General features: G+C 40.0%; 1 protein-coding gene across 1 annotated transcript in view; it reads right to left on the bottom strand.

The window, feature by feature from the left end:
* Window positions 1-7,936: 7,936 nt before the first annotated feature.
* DACH2 (dachshund family transcription factor 2) overlaps window positions 7,937-21,928 on the bottom strand; it is a 260,460-nt gene continuing 246,468 nt past the window's right edge. Inside the window, exons 10-12 of the mRNA XM_030449038.1 lie at window positions 20,112-20,255; window positions 17,141-17,206; window positions 7,937-8,103 (exon numbers count right to left, since the gene is read on the bottom strand). Coding sequence (XP_030304898.1) covers window positions 8,069-8,103; window positions 17,141-17,206; window positions 20,112-20,255 — 245 coding nt within the window. The 3' untranslated portion in view covers window positions 7,937-8,068. The remainder of the gene's footprint in view (window positions 8,104-17,140; window positions 17,207-20,111; window positions 20,256-21,928) is intronic.

A 21,928-nucleotide genomic window follows, 5' to 3' on the forward strand; every position in this document is an offset into this window, starting at 1 on the left:
GAGAAAACAATGTCCCAGCAAGGAAATGGCAAACTGCTTGGCTGTTAGTTTCAGGTGACTATATCTAATTCATGGCCAAGTTAAAGCCACAGAAATACTAAATTATGTCAGCTGGCTCGGTCTTAATTCTCATGTATACAGCAGGAAAGATGGGAGATGGTTTTTACAGCCTCCTTTCTCACTGTTTTCTCCAGTTAGAAACAATTTTTTTTTTCAACATCAGAGTTAAGAGTAGCTATAGGATGTAGTATGTTTTGGTTTCCTCTACCTGCCTCTTACTAGAATAACTTTATAACAAATCTTTATATTTTAATGGAGTTGGGTTTATTTGGTTTTAGCTTAATGATTGCTTATTCATTTTCCACTGGCTGCATCCCAACATCCAGGCAGCAGCAACTCTGCAAGGAGAGAACCTGCTCAGAGTGCCAGAGTGCCACAAGCACAGAGCAGACATCAGCAAGGGAAGTCTGAACTAGATCTAAGCAGGACTTTAACATTTTCCATCTCTTCTTTGTGTAACTGTGCCACTGTTCCATATCACTTCACTGTTAACACATCCTTTTCCTTCTCTTTATGCATTTTCTCCTCTATTTCAGCTGCCCATCCTCTTCAGCCTGTGGCCAACTCAGTGCGTGCCAGTTCTGTCTTCTTTGCCAGTGCCTGTATATGGCAGACCTAAGAGTATTTATCAACTTTTTTGATTTGACTTGGCTTTTTCATACCTAGTTTCTTCTTGCAAATCTTTTGCATTTTGAAATCACAGACCAGAAACACAACTGGGTTTTTTTTCAGCCTTCTCCACATGGTCAATAACAGAACAGGGAAAAGAAACAGCACTATCCTCACTGGATTTTCATCCTCTGCTTAGACTTTTGCAAAACCATCCAAGTAGCCTTCCTCTAGATTAATGTAACATTTCATTACAACTGCAGAGTTCACTGTCTTTGGCTGGGCTCACCATGGAGAACAAGCAGTAGTGAGGGACAGAGATGAGCAACTCAAAGGACCATGGAAGCAACCAGGGAGGAAACAAAGTTGGAGCCAGAAACAGCTCAACCCACCAGCAACCAGGCACAGTCACCCTTCTTTGCCTGGAGTCACTTTATGGACAGAACCATGGGATGGTGACTTCAGGCAGGCCTGAAGATGAGGAATGATTCTGGGAGGCCAAGATTGTTCTGCTTTTCTGTCCTGGTGGCACAGCCATGCAACAGGGAATTTATTCATTGGGATGCACTGAGCATCTGCAGTGTTACAGAGCCAACTGCATTCAGCATTTCAGGGAAGGTTCTGGGTGTCAAATGCCTGATTTTGGTGAGAAAGATGCTTACCTCAGAAAAACAGGCTTAAAAGCAAAAGATCCTCTGTGGTGCTTGTCAGTTTATCCCTGGATTAGTGTTAGTGAGAAATAAAAGCAAATTGTGCCCAATTTAGGTTTACCCTATTAGAAGCAAAATCAGTTTCAGCAGTGAACAGATAATTTTACAAAAGCTTCTCAGACTTCAAACAATGGTGTCAGTAAAGAACAAATACCAATATATTTGTATGTCTGTGGAAATGAGTCCTGAAGTCTTTCCAAAATCACTTCTAGCTCTATGTAAATCAGGGAGATAGATGTGTACATCCATGAATGGTTTAACTGTCAAAGTCTTTTTTTTTTTTTTTTTTTTTTTTCCCTGTATAGCAGATGCATGAAGGAAATGGGAATGTTTTGTAACTTAGGCTTTTAAATAATAAATAAATGTCTTATAGTCTCACTTTGAGACATCTTTATTTTTAAGTACTGTATTACCAAAGTACACAATTTTTTTTTTAGAAAGAATTATTTTTCCCTTTTTAAAAAGAATATAAAACCTCAAGAATATGTTTAAACATCACAGTTGGCTTCTAAATACTTTGCATCTTAATATGGTTGAAGTTAAGGCAGTAAGTAATTTCTGAGTTTTTCCCTTGAGCTGAGTAGTTCTTTTCATATGTAATTATTCTCTGAGTGCATTAGATAATGCTATGGTTCCCACAGCTGTATACACATCTATAAATCATTAATGAGGCAGTTAACTGAAACAAAACTATAAAAGATTTGCATTACCCGGCAGAACCCAGCCTTAATTGACTTCCAGTTATTTACAATTAATTTTTCCATTTGGAATAATGATTGCAAGCAACTCAGTTGTGGGGTTTTTTTTTTATTACTCAGGAATTAGATGCTGACTATTCATCAAAAGTTTTTACAGCAGAACCCTGTCAGTGGACAGTAATGAGCTTGAGGTAATCTGATTTTTACATGCAGATATAGAGATGCACACCCCCCCCCCCATACTGGCAGATGAGGCAGGGGTGGGAGGGATGCTTGTAGTAAAATGAGGACAGGAATCAGGGCTAATTTTTTTTTCCCCTGTTTATCAGATACTGAAGTTTAACAACAATTAATTTTTTTTTTTTTTTTTTTTTTTCAGATCTAGATGAAAGGCAACATGATGAATTGAGGTGGCTGTGGCTCTGGAGAGAATAAATGGCATGGATGAAGAGAGTGAGTAAATATTTCTAACTTTGTATTTTATAAGCCTGGAAGATAGAAAGCAAGGAATAAGTGATGCAAAGGCCGTCAAGTAAACATTAATCCATTATGTTGGTTTAAAAATTACTTTTATAGAAATACAGCACGCAAAGGAAATCCTCATTAACTTGTCCCTGTTTGAGCAAGCCCCAGGACTGGAGGCTGTGTGTCAGCCCCTGGCCATGCACAACTAAAAGATCTGCTCTGCCTGCCATGGAAGCATAACTCTCAGTGACATTAATGGGCTGGGGATGTGTTCATCAGGAAGGGATGGAACCTTCCAATTCCTAATAAAACTTAAGTCAAAAATAACCAGAGCCCATTTGCAGCAGCTGATGGTATCTTCATTATCTTTCAATCTGCAGTTTTCAAAAGGCCTAAACAGATCCCATCAGTAGCAACTTCTTGGCCGTTCTCAGTTTCTAAATCACAACTATAAAATATGTAAAAATCGGATGTGTTGAGGGGCACCATACTGGAACCAGTATCAGAGGAAATCAATCGTTTCCTGCAGCTCAGCCAAAGATACCTTTAATTAGTGCTCCTTGGGGACAAAATATATAAATAAATGTTTGGGTTTGTTTCTTTCTCTCCCCGTCAGGTACAGCTGTCATGCTAAGGAAGTAAAATGACCTGCTTTTTTTTTTTTCCCCCTTCTTTCAAAATACATAATTCTGTTGTCTTTTCACTTACCTTTAAGACTCTCTTTCCTTTCCTGAAAACGGGCTCCAGACGCTGTGCCAAGTGAGGAACTAGAAAAAGAACTAGAAATAACACCAAAACGGGCAGTTGCTCATCAGCATTAGAAGGATTTCTCTGTAGGCTGTGGAGAGGCACAGAGTGGTAAATATGGGAGAGTTAAATTCTGAGGGATGGTAAAGCTAAGGCTGCTTTCTGCACCTTATCAATAGGTGCCAGCAAAAGGCCATTATAATTGATCTGGAAAATGTGGGCCCCATGACAATCAGCCACTTGTAACCTTGAAAATCTTGCAATCTAGTGCTGAAGTAATTTTTTTCCAGGTTATGTGCTGCTGGATTGTGTTACAATGTGTAATGTAAAGTAACGTGACAAGACTAGACATGGGTCATTCAGGCTGTCAGTAATTCAGAGCTTGTCAAATTGGTCCTCCCTCTTCACCAGTCCATGAACTTCACAGATACTTAACTTATTCATGCTGCACTGGCGACCACATTATTTTAGCTGGAAAAGCTACTGTGATGTGTGAAACCCGAGAGGCTTTTTCTTTTTCGAAAATGGGCTGGTACCAGATGAGCAAACAGTATTATTATTTTCATTAAGATATCACATCCTGTCAACACATCACATTGGCAATTGCATTTCAAATAATTGCCTGCTTGACAAATTGTACACAATAATTTAGACTTCTTACTGTGTTCATGAACCTTCTTATTGGGATTGATTTCCTGGGTAGGGAAGGGTCTTTTGTCTTTTTTGTAAACTCAGAGCACCAGTAACTTTTTCTGCATGTAGAAGTGCTATTGCGGACATTGATTTATTTATTTTATTTTTTACCACTGGGGGCAACTAGTTTAATAACGAAAAAAATGAGAAGTCCACCACATTCCAGAAAGTATTTAACTGATCCACCCCTTCTTTCTTACCTGGATTCTGAACAAAGCCTGTTTCTGCCTGCCTTGAAAAACAGTGAAAAAGAAATGGAGTTTCTTGAGGGCTTGTTTTGAAGAAGCCAGAAATAATTTCAGTGAAAGCAGAATTTTCATTTGGTGAAAATTTCTGTTTATTTGAAAAACTATGAACTATCAGAAATATGCAATTTACTTACCAGCTCTGTTATAAATCAAGAGTCTTAGTCCTGCCTTGTTTCCCATCACAGCAGCAGACTTCTCATTTTTCTGTGACTCCTTGCAGTATTATGAGCCTGGCCTGGTTTTGATTTGGTTTCAGAGCCAGAACCTGTGGGTCAGGTCTGAGAATTGAACACAACTGCCTTTTTTCTTGTCCCCTTTATTTTTTTCCCCCCAAGTTGCTATGAACGTAATAAATATTAGAAGAAATAAAGGATTACAACCAGGGTGTGAGGAATTTCTTTTTTCCCCTGGAATGAAATCTCAGTACTCAACTACCAAGAAAAAGCCATGAAATGAATCAGTGACTTTTTTTCCACTGCTTTGCACATTGTAGAGTCATTTCAACACGTGTAATATAGGTGTCAAATGGTAATAAATCAGCTGTCAAATGCTATCAAATACTTACTTTGCACAGGTGTAAATGACCACATAAAATGCAAAGCACTGATCTGACACCAGGAATCTCTGAGTACCATTAGTGTCTTCACTGATTTTATAGAACTATTAAAAAAAAAGTCCAGCGGGGAGTTTATTCCTTGTTATTTGAGTTACTAGTTTTTTTTCTCTCTGTGATCTGTTTTCAAGATGTGGTTCCCTTTCTCCCCCACACACCCTGCCCTCAAGTGATAGCAGTGCAAAAATTTACAAATTTAGGTGGAATTGCCCCTGACTGGTTTACAAAAAAAAAAAAAAAAAAAAAAAAAAAGAAAAAAAAAAGAAAAAAAGAAAGAGAAGCTTCATAACAATGTTGTGAATGAGAAAGCATTTTTCTTGCCTAAGCATCTCTGTAAGTGCCCCAGCATCATCAACTGATGGCAGCACAGCTCTGGGAATAAACAGACTTTCAGCTAATGGCAGGAATCATCAGGGGAAACATGAACCAGGTATTTCTTCCTGATACAGACTGAGACATATGATTAATGCTAAATGCCAAATCCTACTGGCACTGGAGCAGATTAAAGTTTATTTTTCATTCTTGCTTATTCTTTCTTCTCTTTTTAGCTAATCCATCTTGTTTCGTTCAGTGCCAATGGTTTTGCCTTCCTGCTTGGCCACTGTGGTGGGAGGAGGGGACAATTCATTTCAGGCATGTGGCCTTTTGGTAATAAGATCAGAACTTCTTAGATCCTAAAACAAGAACTAGGAGGCACATTGTGCCTGGCTCCAGCCACGGTGGGGTCAGTGCTTGCTTCTTCACTGCCCACTTCTTCACCTCCCCAGCAGGAAAGGTGCCTGCCCCTTGGTGCTGTGGGTACATTTATGTGACATTGTGACCCCCATGCATGGTGTTTGCACAGGGCTCTGTCCTTTGAAAGCACTCCCAATGCCCTGAGTGTGGGCTGTGCTGGGTGGCAGTGGTTATAGTGAGGGACCTGCAAGGCAAACTTCATTTTGGAGAAGCCATGTCTTTACCCAGCAATCCAACATGACTTGAGTTGCACTCCATTTTCATATCCCAGATCTGTGAAAAACAAACACATCTGTCTCACTGCTGCCTGACTGAAAAAAAACACAAAACCTCCAGGGATGGGGCTCCCACCACCTCTTTGGGCAACCTGTGCCAGGGTCTCACCACCCTCATGGGGAAGAACTTCTTCCTAACACCTAATCTGAACCTCCCCTCCTCTAGTTTGAAACTGTTCCCCAGTCCTATCACTAGCTGACACCCTAAAAATTCCCTCCCAGCTTTCTTGTAGTTTATGTAGAACTGAAATGTGCACTTTTACATGAACTGTTCAGTCACCCCTGGCCAAACCTGTTGCTTGCTCTGGGTTTCAGGCTTCTCCACCAGCAAGTGTTGGGCTCCTCGGGTTGAGCTGAGACATAAAAACTCCTTGGCTCGGTTTGTCAGTAGTTATCAGGCACTGCCTAATTAGGACTTAACAACACATTCAGTCTCTGAAGTTTATCAGTTTCCTAAATCCCATTTGCCAGCACTTTGACAATTAAAACAATGCTGGGAAGGACAAATTAGAAATCAATGATGTGCTCATCACCCCAGTATCAACACAGCTTTAAGAAATGTAGATCAGCCTTTGAGGAAAAAAAAAAACCAAAACGAACACTAAATTTTTCTTTATGGTGTCTAAAGACAACTGCAAAACCACCACTGTTTCAGGGATTGAAATATTTAGTTCCTTTAAGTCTGTAAAATTCCTGATACTGGGGTAACGCATCAAAGAGCTCTCTCCTAATTCTGCAACTTCTTCCGTGCAGTACCCCAGGGGTCAGGAATTCTGAAATGCTGCCCTACCCCAAAGACTGCTTTCAGTCCTTTTTAAAAAATAAGGTTTTAAGTGGGGTCTAACCCTCATTTCAGCAAAGCCTGATAGAACACCAACTAAAACTAATAAACTGTCAAAGTCAGAATTTAAGTTCAGGTGCTGCAGTGTTCTACTCACTCATGAGTTTGTATTAAGAGTGCAGGAGCCCTCACTATTCCTAATGCTCCTGTTTCTTCTTATCATTCCATTTTTGATTGTTTAATCAGTGGCAGTGTGATTAATGCACTTATTAGAAAGCTTGCAGAAAAATACTCTGGAATAAACTCTGTTTGTTCATTGAAAGACTATTCTGAGCATTGGTATGATCTCCTGTAAAACAGGCAGAATGTTTTCCTGAACTGACTTAACCTGGATAGACAAAAAGATTTAAGACTGAAACATCAGATTCTTTTCTGCTGTATGGCATAGGATACTTGAAGGGAGACTTAGGAAGGTAGCAACAGTCTGTTAACCAGAAAAAAAATATCTTGTGATAAAAATAAATGTTTGAATGCTATCTATAGTTGCAGTTGTACTATAGATAGTAATATACAGTGGCATAAGAAATACATTGCCCAGAGATTTGACATTGTTTTGTTTGGTTTTAAAAGTGATAGGGATTCAATTCAGGGTCTGTGTGTATAAACCTAAGCATCTGTATAACCACAAGTTTATAAGTAAATAAGCATTTTGCCTTTGACCCATGAATGGAAGTCAAGAGTGACCATGGAATTCCAGCTGCCTCTAACCAGCTGCCAGCCACCCATTGAGAAAGGAGTTTCCATTGCAAAGCTCAGAATTTGGAACATACAATAATTAGGAAAATGTTTAATACCAGCCCGCCCTCTTTATTAAGTAATTTCTTCAAGTATCTTTAATAGTGCAAAAGATTGTTTTGCATTAGTACAGTAACTATGGGAATTCACAGTCAAAAAAAAAACCTTAAAGGATTTCCAAAGTCAAACAAAAAAATTTTTAATACTGTATTTTTAGCAAGAACATTTTTAACAAAGAATGTGTACTTTAACTTAATATGGTACAACGGAGAAACCATACTTAAAAGTTTCCATTATCTACCACTCTACTGCATATTCATTTTTTTCATCTTAAAAGACCAAAAGCCAAGCTGAACTGAGCATAAAAAAAAGCATCAATTATAATCCTCATATTACGTCAGCTATTAGGGTTTAGCTCACACTTCTGAATTGGTCATCTAATGAAAGGACAATTTTTTACATCATTCTTTTAAAAAATGTACACACATTTCTTTTTAAAACGTAATATATATCGAGTATCTGCTTCAGTAAACAAAGCTTAATTTATAAACACAATCGAAACAGCTCCATGTTGAACAGTTTCAGTGATAAACTGGACTTGTATGATGTACAGCCAGTGAGGACCTTTGTGGCTTAAAATCATTGTGCCATTGCTATCCAGTAATAGCTACCTCCTTAGGAAAAAAAAAAAAAGTTCTTTTTTTGGGGGGAGGGGTGGGAGAAAGGGGGGATAATTCCTGTATGTGCTTAAAAATACTAAAACTCCTTTCTATCTTCGGGGGACCTAAAAATGATCTGTTGCAACAGGCTTGGTTTGGTATGGTAAGCTTGTAAAAAGTCTCAATATTTCTGAATGACAACACGGCAGTTTTCGATGCAGCAACAGTAAATTGCTTGAAATTGTCCTTCAAGTTCCATGCTACAAATCCTGGTCTTCACACAGTACTGAAGGCATCAAAGGTTGGAAGGGACGTTTTTCATGAGCTATATAGTCTTCAAATAGTGATCATTATACATTTCTCAACAATAGGTGTTTCCTTCAGTACATAATGGTGGGTTTGATGTATGTTCTGTTTTCTGGAAGGAAAAAAAAAAAAGAAAGAAAAAAAAAAGCTCAATTACACAGTGACACATTTTATAATTAACTGAAACTTAGGTGGGTTTCCTCATTTGTTTGAGGCTTTTTTTTTTTTTTTTTTTTTTTTTTTCCCTCTCTCAAGTCCTGTTATCAGATCTGGAAGTGCTACAGCCTGTCCCTCAGGTGGGTCTGCTTTACACAGAACAAGGTGATGGCAAAGCCCTGGGGAGGGGAATGTCCCCCCCAGCTTCAGCTCCTCACCCCCAGTACAGGTGTGGGCATCAGCCTTGTTCTGATGGGGCCTGGCAGCCAGCAGCTGCTGAGCAGAGCCTGTAAATACTTTGATTTGGATTTTCTTCTTTTCTGGCATTTGTTTTTTAATCCAACACTGATTTGCCTTCTTATTTTTGTCTTTTCCAAGGCATCCTGTGCCTCCCCAAGGCAGGTCAGAGAGCAGGGCAGCAGCTTTATACCACTGGTCTAAGGACCAGTGTGCTGAAACAAAATTGCATTGCATTAAAAAAAATAAAAATAATGGAAGTAAATCAGTAGCTGTTCTTGGAAAACAATTCTTTCATTCAGAAACTGCCACCTTTATTTAATGGTTTTCTTCATTTAGGGAAATAAAAAGAAAGCCACTTATTTCCTTCATAAGAATATTCCCACTTACAGTACCCATCAACTGTGATTTTTCACGTTAAGCAACTTTACGCCCAGAGGAAAAATAAAAAAAAGATAAATATTAAACCACCCACAGAAACTGAAGCTAACAAGGATCCATATTCTTGTTCATTATGCAACAAATCACAAAATCAGCCACACTTACTGATCTTGAAGATGATGGCAAAATGATAATACTGAGAAGCATTTTGTATAATGTTGACATCTATCCCATTACTGTTTTACATATGCCAATACTGAACACTCATAAGGCAAGAACAAGTATTGACCTGCTAACTGACACTGATCCTTGGAGCAATCTCAAAGTTTGCCACATTTCAATTTCAAAATGCATTTCAGCTATAATATGAGTGATTTATCATTTAGCAGTAGCTGTCAAAGTAACCTCCTAGATAAAACAAAAACATCTGGAACCATAAACAGAGGAGAGCAGTAGCTGAATTTTAATCCAAATCCGACATGTTCACTTCATTAGGACCAGGAAACAGCTAATTAGTAATTGAATGTTTCAGGGTTTTAAGGAGGCTCAGACTCTCCAAATAGAGATGATTTAATGTGTATTTTGGATGTAAACAAGAATAAAAATCAGAAGAGCCAGGGACACAGCACCTCTGAAGGAACACTTGGGAGCATGGGAACCTCCAGAGAAGTGGCTAAAAGGAGTTCCAGGTCTTTGACTGATTAAAATTATTAAACTCAGTGGGGTAAATTAAAGCCTGGAGAGGGCGTAAGCAGAAACACAAATATTGAACACTTGGATTTGTTTGGTTTTCTTCTTTTTCTTTGGCAAGGTGCACATGACTTCTTCCCCCAGCCCTCTGGAGGTGATCCAGCCTGGATGGAAGCTGCTCTGCTAAAAACCATCAAAACAAAAGGCAGCCCCTGACAGCAGCAGCATCACCACCCTCAAGAACTCCTGCCAAGAGGCTTTGTGGGCTGTGCAGGAGGCACCAATTCTGCCAGACGGGTGCTCAAGGGAAGAGCTGATTTAACAGAAATGGAATTGGTGAGGTTAAATTTTTATCAAATTTAAAAAAAAAAATCAAACTAAGATAAGATGGACCTTGAGAATACTGACTGGGCTGACTCTTTAAACTTCAGGTGTCAATTTTCCTTCCTACTTAAGTCTCAAGGAAAGTTGAGTGGAGGTATCATCTGGCATATCTGTAAGAGACAAAGGAAGTACCAAAACTCGAGTGCAGTCAGCGACCCAGGAGATCTGTGATCCCTACACAGAAAGTGCAGAGTTAAATATTTCCTTTTTTTTTTTTTAAAAAAGGTCTCAATTATTCTCCAGAAATTAAAATACTTCTTTTGCTGATGTGCAATAAACTTAACTCCATGGCATTAGCAACGTCACACAGCAACCACCTATGAGGAATTAACGTGTTAGGAGCATCTGTGCTACCACTTATGGAGAAAGACAATGCAATATTGTCAAATTCATCTTTTTGCAGAATATTTAGCATCCCCTCAGTGTAGCTGACTGCAAGCTACATACCATTTTACTGTAGTATATAGCAAAGATTTGAATAAATCTGTGTGCAATAAATGTATTCTTTTATTAGGTTTATCCCTTAATCAAATATTCATTTATGTGGGTTTCATTCTATTAAAAAATTAAATTATACAAAGGTGAGCAAAAGCGTAGATTTACAGTAGTTTAAAGCCTAATCTCATTCTCCAGGGGTAATATTGACAATATAAAAACTGTATAAATGATATTCCCTAACACTAAAATATGCTTATGAGCCCCCTGTGCATGTTATATTGCTTTACAACCTACAGTGAAATGCATGACTGGCTTAATAAGCAAGACATTTAGAAAGGATTTTTTTTTTTCCCTTCCACAATGGCTAACACAAGTAGAGATCTCACAATTTCTCAGGGATCCAGAGCCTGTGTTAATAATTGTCTCTTCCCTCAGGGTGGTGTTGCCTTCCCTGAATTGTTAGTCCAGGGTAGACATTCATCTCTTACACACTCTTTCAGCAACAATATCATCATTTGTCTTTTTTCTTTCAAGGTTTTAATGTGTGTTTAAAGGAAAAATCCAAAAGCAGTAATTATCATCTGCATATTTATTAACTCTTTTTTTTTTTTTTTCCCCCCAGCCTATTCAGCATCTCTGATGGTTCTGAATCCTTTTTGAAGCTTTGTTTCTAACATCTTTGTTTTAAAAATCAGTAATTCAGCTGTATTTCCATAAAAGTACTTCAAAACCAAAGCTGCCATGTGTACCCTCTCAAACTGGCACAAAGAAACACGTCCAGTAATGCAGGGGCACAAATCCAGCCCAAAAGGGAGAAATCCAACACAGCTACAGATTTGTTGAGGTAACTGCAGCACACTGGAAACTGGAGGAGAAAAGTCCCTGGAGGAAGGAAATTTGGGATCTGCTACATCACGAGAAAACAAGGATAAATTTGTTGTATCAGTAAATGTAAATTATTTATGCAATTAAAAAAAAAAAAAAAGCACTATATAGTGCAGAGAGTGTAGGTGGCAGAGATTAAATAATAAACTGAAAAATCCCTCTTTGCCAATTTAGATGCAGGAAAAGGTGGCCAGAGGTGAGCTGGGGCTGTGCTGCTGCAGTCAGAAATGTATCAGTGGGAAGAGAGCAGAGCTGTGATCCCAGAGCTTCTCCACAAATCCTGCTGGAGGAATCCAAGCAAGGTAAGAACCTGGGAGGGAGCCAGACAGGAGCTGATCCCCTCAGCCACCCTTCCTGGGGATGTCACCAGAGTCAGCACAGCAGCCAGCTCAGAGCTGAGCACTGGCCACAGCCACACGTGGAAAACACAAGGCTGGACCAGTAAATCCAATTTACAAAGCTGGGGGTAATTAGCTTGAATCAGCCTCTTTGCAGGAAAAGAAAAGAACCAGAGAACAGTTTGCATCGGCTTCTACCATAGATGAATTCCCTAAAAAGAAAAAAAAAAAAAATTTATCCAACCCTCCTTTCCTAAAGCTCTTGGCAAACAGGAGCATTGACCAACCCAGCTGGAGGATGCCTCCAGGCCCCTGAAAGCAGGGTAAGGACCACAACAGTTACAAAAAAACACACACAAGGGTCCCTTCACTACCATCAACTAGAAAAAAGCCCTGGCCTGCAGCCAGTTCTCATGTCTGGGGGCTAAGCATTCACCAAATAGAACACCAAGCAAAACTTCTTGGCCTCTTTATAAGTTGTCCAGCTAAATTTGCCCCTTCTGTAAATATTTTCCAAACAGAGCAGTGAAAGAAGGAAAAAAAGTAAAAATAACAATGAGCAATGAACAGGTTCCTCTCAGCTCACAGAATGTGAGCAATAAACCCTGCTTCTGACAGTAGCACTAATGAACTTTGGTTTCCTTTCTTTTCATCTCTCACTCTTTCATATAATCTCTTTTTTCCACCCCTGCAGATGTGCACTCTCTGATGCCTGGTGCTGAGGGGATCAGCCCCCTGAAGATGCTCTTCCCACCCCAGGCAGGAGGGATTCAGCACTGGGAGGGCTGAAGGCTCCAGGAGCTGCTGCCCCACTCTGTGCTCTGGACTCCTGAGTCAGCTCTGTCAGGTATTTCCACATCCCTGCTAATAGATCTAACAGCTTGAAGGGAAAATAGGATTTCTAATGAGTAACAGTAGCCAAGGACACTGAACACAAACCATGCAACTGCTGAGGTTGAGCAGCCAGGGAGGTAACACAGTGGTTCCTGCTTAGGAAATATTCCTGCTTGTTAGGTACAGAGCTCCACACTCCTGGGAACACCTTCCCTCATGTTTGTGGGCAGTAAATCACAACATCTCAGCTTCCTCCCTCGTGTTTGGGTGTTTACACAGAAAAACCCTCTGTAGAAGTAACACCAAGCCCAGGGATCCTATAACCCCTGCAGTCAGCAGCCCAGGCATCTCCTGGCTGGGTGCTGCCAAGGTTCTCCTGGCTAGCAGCTAAGGAGATGACTTCTAGCATCCCCTGGCTGGAGGTGCATGGCTGTGAGAATAAACACACACAAAGTTGTTGTAGGACCACTGCAGTGTGATACAGCACAAGGAAACTACTCCAGGTGTAATAATTCTGACCACCCAGAGCAGGACAGACACTGGGGACAACGGGTAACTTGGACAGGAGGAAGAAGAAGCTGCAGACTTAAATAGAGAACTCACAAGGAAAAATTCAAGCCTCTGTTTAGTTTCATCTCCAGAGTTTCTAATCACAGAGGCTTGGAAAAAACAGTAAGTGCTTGAACAGTTATTCAGTGAGAGCAAGACCAAGGCAATAGTACTGTTATTCCCAAGATTTGTCTCTTACTGTGCTGGAGCTCTCTGAAATTCCATAGCCTGGCTGGTTCAGCAGACACCAAGTATAATTTGATACATTAACAAATTTGTTAAACATCCTAAAAATCACTTTCCTTTCTCTTATCTGCCCCCCCTTGCAAGCTTTTTTACTATAGGCTAGATTTGGAAACTTCTGGTTGTAGCAGAATACTGAAAAAATATAGGCTGGGTTTCTAAATAATAAAAGCTAAAGTACAATCCAAACTTCAAGAGCCCTTCATCTGCAGTAAACTGATTTTAAAAATAAAATTACTGATAGTTACTGAGAGTTTTTGCTAAATCTGTGCCAGGTTATTTCACAAACAAAAGCAGCAGCAACCCTGGGTCACCCTCCTGTTGCAGGTGCCATAAACCACGTTTCCTCTGAACCATATCTTCACCTCAACAAAGCCTTTCTGCCTGTGCTGCTGCCTCCTCCTTGAAATTCAGAGCCTTTTATATTTTTTTTGTAAATTGTTATCATCAAGTATTGGGTGAACATCCCTTTTTTAAAATTTTAAGCTAACATTGCTTTGCTGATTGTTCCAATATCCCCTAACAATGAAATATAGTGATACAAAAGTTAACTAAGGTATAAACATGCAAAAGGAGAAGTCTCCCTGCGATCATAAAATGATGTTATTTTCTGTTCAGCAGTTCATGTTACTGCTGTTCATGCTAATTAATTAAAGGAGCTGTTGCTGTAATGTGCAAACAGGGAATCTGAGAAACTGAGAGGGCTTTTAGGTCTTGGAGTGAAGTTAAGTCAATCTGGGTGCGGGCAATCAAATGTAATGAAATCACTTGTCAGTGCTAAGCTTGCAAAAACTGTGAAGTTTGACTAGGGAGTAAAAGGATTATAATTAGATTTCCAATAGGATAATAACTAAATGGCAGAAAGCAGTAAAGAGAAAATATTACTTTGTTAGCTAATGGTGCTGCTGTTGGGTTTTAGTTTTTATCAGCACACTTGTAGTTGTGCTAATTTAATTTGCTTTTATCAGCAAAAATGCACTGCTCGAATGGTACTTGAATGTCATTTGCAAAAATCATTGATCTGAAGGTGCACTTAATGACACCCAGTATGTTTATTTTATGTGAAAGGGAGATGGGCTGATAACATGGTTGATGCACTGTCTTGCTGGTCCAGGAGTGAGTGATGGCAGGAGGGGTTCTGTGTGCCTGCACCACACGCCGTGCAGGGGCTTCCCCACCACAGCAAATCCTCCTTTTTCTATTTTGTCAGCTAAAAAAAAAATCCTCCTCTCAGACCAAGGGCTAGGTCAGGTCTATGGAGGATGGAGCTATTAAACAGTAAAGTTCAAAAAAAGTTTTAAGTCTTGTCTACATGAAATTTTTTATATACAAAAGCATAGGGAAAAAAAGAGTCAACTAAATGGAAAAGATTTATAATGCAGATCAGAATCCTAGTATATGAACAGCTTGTGCTAATAAAATCATTTTAGGAAATGAGCATAAAATATGATACGACTTAATCACTGTGAAAGGTGGCTGGTGCAGTTATTTTTGTAATTTTCCTTTAAACTGTTTTAAGGAGACATAGACAGTGAAACTAATTGAATTTCAAAGGGAAGGCACTGTGTGAATGATAGATTTCTGTCCAGCAGAGCTATTGACAACAGAAAAAGCAAGAGCTGCATTGATGCTAACGCTTTGTTTCTGTGCTTAATGCTTTGTTTCTGTGCTAGAGAGAGAGATTTTGGAAGCTTGGAAACAAGTCTGTATCAGGGACATGGGTTTTGACCCTTCCTCCTGCCAGGGCCCAAAACCAAAGGCTGAAAACGAAGGGTGTGCTTAAATTGTCACAGACCACAGGGTGACAGTAGCTGTCAACTACAAAATATGTAATTAAAGTAAAAAAGAATAAAAATTTACTTAGCAGAGTATCAGCATAAAATCAAAAGAGATGGCCAGGCACATGTGAAATCTAAACAAGTTCTGTAGGGAGCTCTTCAGAAACCTTTTTATCAGATGCACTGAAAGATGTGATGGGATCAGATTTTACAAAAAAAACCCAAACCAACCAACCAACAAAAAAACCAAACCAAACCAAACCAAAACAAACAAACAAAAACCAAAAAAACACCCATGAATTAAAAATCATAAAATCAAAAGGTTTTCTTGTATTATCAGTAAATTATAGGAAGTTTACAAAAGTTCTCTTTAATCACTTAATTCCTTCTAATAAGTAAATGGCTGTTGGAAGTGTCTATGCATCACTTTCCCAATGTTATTTATAACAATTTTCGATGGAAAGACACCAATTATCACTTCTTTTTCTTCAATTGAATATTGAAATTAACTTCCTTTTTTACTAGATTCTGCCCAGGCACACTTTGACTCTCAGAATCTTTTTGGAAGAGCACCAATCTCAACAGGGATCATAAATAGATCAGAAATGTTAGGAATATGTTTCTTGTCAACTTTAAATACATGTATCCCAGGTATTTATCCAGTATTTTGAATACTTCTGACAGTAACAATTGCAATACTTGGAGCACAACTCTAATCATATCTGTACATATACACACACACACATTGTATGTATGTATGTGGTGCAATAAAGCTGTGCTTCTCCTTCTTTTTAATACACAGCAGATGAAACTAAAAAATCCAAAAAACAGACAGCAGTAAAAATATTTGAAAGCTTCCCTCTATAGTTGACAGATGGATGACAGATGCATACCAGAGGTATGCAAAGACAAGCCTTGAACACTTGAGACATGCTAGAAGTTACATTTGGATCTTTTAACTGTTCTGCAGTCCTGCTGCTCTCTGCACAGAGGGGACTGATTCCTTCCTGCCTTCATCCCAGGTTATTTTTTGCACATCCCCTTCCCTGACTCCCCAGAAGGGTGGGAGCACTCTCAGCAGCAGCAGTGCTACAGAACAGGCTGGATCCAGGTCAGAGCAGAACTGGGTGGTGGGTGATGATATGGGTGAAAAAAATTGGCTTTACAGAACACCAACACTACAAATCTGGGCTTTCTTTAAAGTGGGAGAATTTCTAATTGTTCAGACCAAATCTCATCACAGGTGACTGTGGATTTTCTGTGTGTCAAATGGGCTTCCAATGGTAATGGAAATAACCCTTAAGATCTCTGTACCTCCGCTGCCCTAAGTGGTGATTACAAACTCCCTTATTTCACAGGCCTGCAGCCAGAATGCATTTATTATTCTTGGGAAGCACTCCGAGGACAATATGTGAATGTTTTGTATTTACAAGCAGGCTCTGAACAGTGAAGAAAAGGCAGCACTACATAGAACAAGACCTTCCTTTTCCACCTGCAGGTGATGTATATTTTTGAAAACATCTGTGATCTTGATCAGTAGGTGAGAATCAGAGGTAAAGTATTTAAAAAAGATGAATCATATTTAAATCACTTTTGAGCTAAGCACAGGTCTCTGATAGTTAACCATGCACTTACTTCAACACATTGAATTTCTAGTCTTACAAAGTACTGACCTTACACAGGCTTTCTACATCGCACAGGAAAACAAACTGAAGCTAAGTAATTTACACTTAAAGAAGGAAATTGGAGAAAAAAACCTATTCTGCTTTTTATTAAACTTTTAACATGGCTGATGCTAAACCCGTCCGTGGTGGGCTGAGGTCCATACTGCACCTTGCATTGCTGCACTGTCATGTTGGGTCCCGTTGTGTTCTAGTTCCATGTCTGGGATTCCAGCATCTGAAAGATGTGACACCCAAAATTAATGCATTCCCCTTTTTCCTTCTCTCATGCATCTTTAGAAAAATATTTACAGCAGATGAGGGTGATCCCCAAGTTACATGGGCTTGCATATAACATTTCGTCTTCATAGAAGTTTCAGTAGTAAATTGTTTCCAAAATATGGAAACATCACGGGTCTCACAGGGAATTACTTTTAACGAGCCTCACATTTGTCTGATGATCAGATAATAACCAACACGTGAGATTAATATGTCTGTAAAATACTCTTGGAGAATGAGGGCATCTGACACGTGAAAAATAAAACTCAGACTGGGTCAACACTGAAGCACACTGACTCTCCCTGCAAAGCTCAGAATTAAAAGCTGTGGCCAGTGCCAGCCAAGGTGTGAGTGCAGAGACAAAGCCTGGTCCAACTGCATTAAAACCACTTGGCTCAGGGTGCTGGAAGCATGTGCTAGCACCCAAACCAAAATTCTGTATGTGATAGTGTGTCAGCCATTTCCAGATTTCTGAGAAGAGCTTTCCAAAATGGACTGTGCCTTGGTTTTGTTGTTTTGTTTTGTTTTTTTCTTTCTTCCCCCAGTTTGAGAGAGTCTGCTAATGATATGCACTTTTGAACTATTTAATTCCATATTGATGATACCTCTGCACGCAGAGTCCTTTGGGGTGGGGGTGGGGGCTCCAACACCCCAGGGTGTTAGGATAACAGATGCCATTATCCACCTTGTGCCAACAAAGATTAGCATGAAGGGGATGTGATTTGAATCCACGGCACCTCAAATCCTGGAGAAACATCTGCTTCCCTTGTAATACAGCACTTAGAAATTACAGCAAGGAAAAAACCCCACACCTGAAAGGGAGCTGTGTGTGCAGTTTGGAAGTTTTTTCTGTAGAGGGGCCTGTCCTGGACTTTCTGAAATAAAGAATAACTGTTCTGTGGCTTCTTAGATCAGTCAGAGTGTCACGACCCATCCAAAGGTGACATTGTGCTGGTCACCCTGTAGCCTCACTGTGCTCTGTGTGACAGCTGGGCAAGCTGTAAAGTACAGTCCATACCCAGGAGAGTATGGACTCTGTGAGTACTACATACTACTGTGAGTAGTGTGCAGTAAGTAGTGTGTGCATCTATAGCCTACAAACACAGATGAGCAACTCAGTAATATTTTCAAATATACTATTTTTTTTCTCCCAGAATGAGAGTGACTGCTGTTATATAGGGTTTCCCTTATCCACATTTCTGTTTAGAAGGAAAGTTCAGGGCACTGATCTATTCATCTAGGAAGGCCCTTTCTTTTCAAACCTTTTAGAGAACACGTTTATATATGTGAAGTGACAGTCATCTGTAACTAATAACAGCATCTGTTAAATGAGACAGACCGTCAGACTTAAATTTAAAATATTCAGAATAGCCCTTCACATTTTGTTGTCATAAAATTGTACCTGCAATTAAATTGTGGATTAAGATGCTAATGAGGTACCTGATTTGCATGTGCAATCAGATTAGCATGTAAATATCAGCTTCTTGAAGGCACTAACATATATATATGACTACCTGAGTGTGCCTGCAGATCACAAGGTTAGCACTCAGGCCCCCACCAGCAGATGTAAGGACCAGTTTATCACTCTGCTGATTTGTTGGTCACCTTTAATTTGTGGTTTCCAGCACTGCTGAGCACCCCTCAGCAATGGCAGAACCCAGGCAAGTGACCTTACAGACCTTACAGACCATTTGGCTCTGCCTGTGGGATCCGAGCTGGGCATTTCCTGATCCCAGTGGAGGTGGTGGGAAAGGTTTCTGCTGGCTCTGTCCATCCTCTATCCTTTGGGTCACTGTCTAAGCAGGGTGCAGCTGCCAACTGGACATCCACACTGGGATCACCACCCTACATCACCACCACATCAGAAAAGCCAGCCTGGTCCTGGCTACAGTGAGACACTGGGCTGTAAAACCCAGCAGAGGAGAATCCCTCAGGAAGATCCCTTGTTCTTACAAGGGATCTCTTGGGTGCTCTGATGAACCAGAACTCACAGTCCACTGCAGTGCTGTGTGGCAGTTCATGTGAACAGGCTTGCCCTGACTTTAAAAACAAAAAAACCCAACAATTTGGGTAGCCCTCAAACCTGAGAGCTCACAAGAGGCTACACTCAGTATTAAGCTCAGTATTTTTCCTCTGCTTAGGTTGTTAGGGCTCAGCACAAACTTCACCCAAAGACTAGAGGCCATACCAACACAGCAGAGATTGCATTTAACTCCTATTCAGCCCTAGCTCCAGAACATCAAATTAATTAAAACTCAACTAGGTTCAGTCTTAAAAGATGCAAACCATAGCTCTAAACTTGGGTCAGAACTTCTTTAAACAGGACAGGCAAATCCTCCCACTACCCAAAACATAATCACCCTATTTAGGAGATTAACTGATTCCCTTTTGTTTCATAAGAATATTTGGGCAATATTCAAAACGCAGTCAGCTCTGAAAGCTGATACATATTTAACAAACTTAATAGGTCTTGAGGCTGAGCAAACTTAAGCCAAACAGCTTTTAAAATGAAGCTCAGCAGTTCTAAAAATGAATCTGCTGGGAGAGAAGAGTTCAGAGAACCTTATAGAAACCACATTTCACATTGTCTTAGCTGGCACTGTAACAGATTTCTCTGGTAATATATTCAGCATTTCTTGTCATCTCTGTGTAAACTGCTCTGTCTGTTCCTCTATTGCAGACTTATTCATTTTTTTTAATTCATGACCCAGAGCACATGGCCTGAAATAGATTTTTAATGATTTCAGGAAAGGATTGTGGGTTTTAAATCTGAAATTTGCTTTGTGCATGATCTTTTTTTTTTTTTCTTTCCCTCAGTTAAACATCATTTTAAGCTAACTGTGAAAGGCCAACTAAGACATTACCATTTAACATCCTGAGACCGTCACCTGATGTGGCCTGTTTAAGTGCCTGTTCCACTTGTTCTCTTCTCTTTGATTCAAATTCCAAAGCTTCCTGCAATTTTCTCTTTGCCTTTTTTTCTTTCTTCAAGCGTTTCTGAATTGTTGCTGTAATGTAAATATATGTAAGAATGGCTGTTAAGGCACAATTCATATGGAATGGAGACAGTGAATGAGTTTACGTTCCGAGTTCAAGGCCACAGTTGTAGCTCAAAAAAATAAGATAAAAACCTTACACAAATCTAAACAAAAAAAAAGAAAACCAAAACAAACCCAACCCAACAAGGCACATCCTGTAGTGAAACAATGAACAACTTGAAAAAGCTTCAGATCTTGTCAAAGAGCTGAAATCTTATTCTTGCTCTGGGACAGTTCCCTGGACTTAAGTCTCCTGACCAGAACCTCTGAGTCTCAGCACCAGCCTGGTGGGTTGATGTCACACAAAATTCACCAGTTTGGACTGAATTCCAGCTCTTAGTTCCGCAGGGTTTGGCCGATCAGATTAATCTTAGACTTATGTCTAGCAAGTGCAGCCATGCTCATCCTCAAAATTAAGTAAATGTCTTGCCCTTCATCCTTTTTCCTTAATGCTGAGAATCATACTGCACCCTCTTCCTTCAGTAGTTTTATCTAGAAAGATAACCCCAGCACACCAGTTCTGCCTCCCCTCACCACTCCTTCTTCCACATGCAGAGGAAGTCTGCATGTGTCCAAGATTCACTTTTACTTAGCTTAAAGGAAATGAAATGTATTTCTGCAGGTGAACAGAATGCAGTGCTGGAGAGACTGAAGCATCAGTAGTAATGACTTAGAGACTGAAACCTCATGGAATTAGGTGGTCATTGTTTTGGTGAAACTGGAGCAGCTGATGGGTAAATTTGGAAGCAGAACTGAACTCACAAGAACCATTGGCCAAGGCAGATGTCAGGTGTAAGGCCCCAGAGAAGCTGGGTTAAGGAGGTACACACTCACATGAAAAACCAACCAGAGAAGGGTGTGCAGGGAGTAACATGGGTATTTCTGCACTTCACTGTGGGAGAAGAAAGAGGGAAACCCAAGAAGAGAAAAAAAAAAAAAAAAGAACCCAAAGCATTGGGTTATGTTGAGAATCTTGGAGGGAAATTAAAAGTGACCTTCCCAGGTTGAAAGCAGGTTGAAAACAAGCTTCTACCACTGGTAAGTAAATCAAGTGTGTTGGCCTCATTAGTGATTTCTCCTTCTGACTGGGGTGCTCCATAAATCACTGCAGAGCAGGGGTCTGGTTGGACTTAAACCAGAAAGAAATGGAGTTCCACAGTGCTGCTCTGCAGCTCTGCCTTAGACCTCAATGGTCCCACAGGCAGCTTCATGCCCTCCCCTTCCCAGAGGAAAGCAGAAACAGTGCCTTGCCAAAGCTCATCCCCAGGCCACTGGTGAAACTGCGGAAGATCTGACAGCACCCAACAGTGTTCCTGACTTATCTCAGTCTTAAACCCAGCTATAAATAAAATTAAAACTCTAACTAGGGAATTGTATGGTATTAACTGTAGCCTGATGATTCATTGGGAACTGCTGACCTCACCTATGAGTGTATACCCTCACCTGTGTAAGTTCAAGCATTAAAATGCACCTTTTAAGCCTCTTCCTTTTCAAACCTTCCCTATTTAACCTTATTATTCACCAGCACCAGGCTGCCATTACTTGGTCCAGAACCCCTACCAACACCAACCCTTCCTGTGTTCCTGCTGGCTTACAGACTCTCCAGATTGTCCTTAATTTATCTTTTAGGGGTTCTTACACTT

The sequence above is a fragment of the Calypte anna genome, chromosome 4, assembly GCF_003957555.1.
Source record: "Calypte anna isolate BGI_N300 chromosome 4, bCalAnn1_v1.p, whole genome shotgun sequence".
Classification (NCBI taxonomy): Eukaryota; Metazoa; Chordata; class Aves; order Apodiformes; family Trochilidae; genus Calypte; species Calypte anna.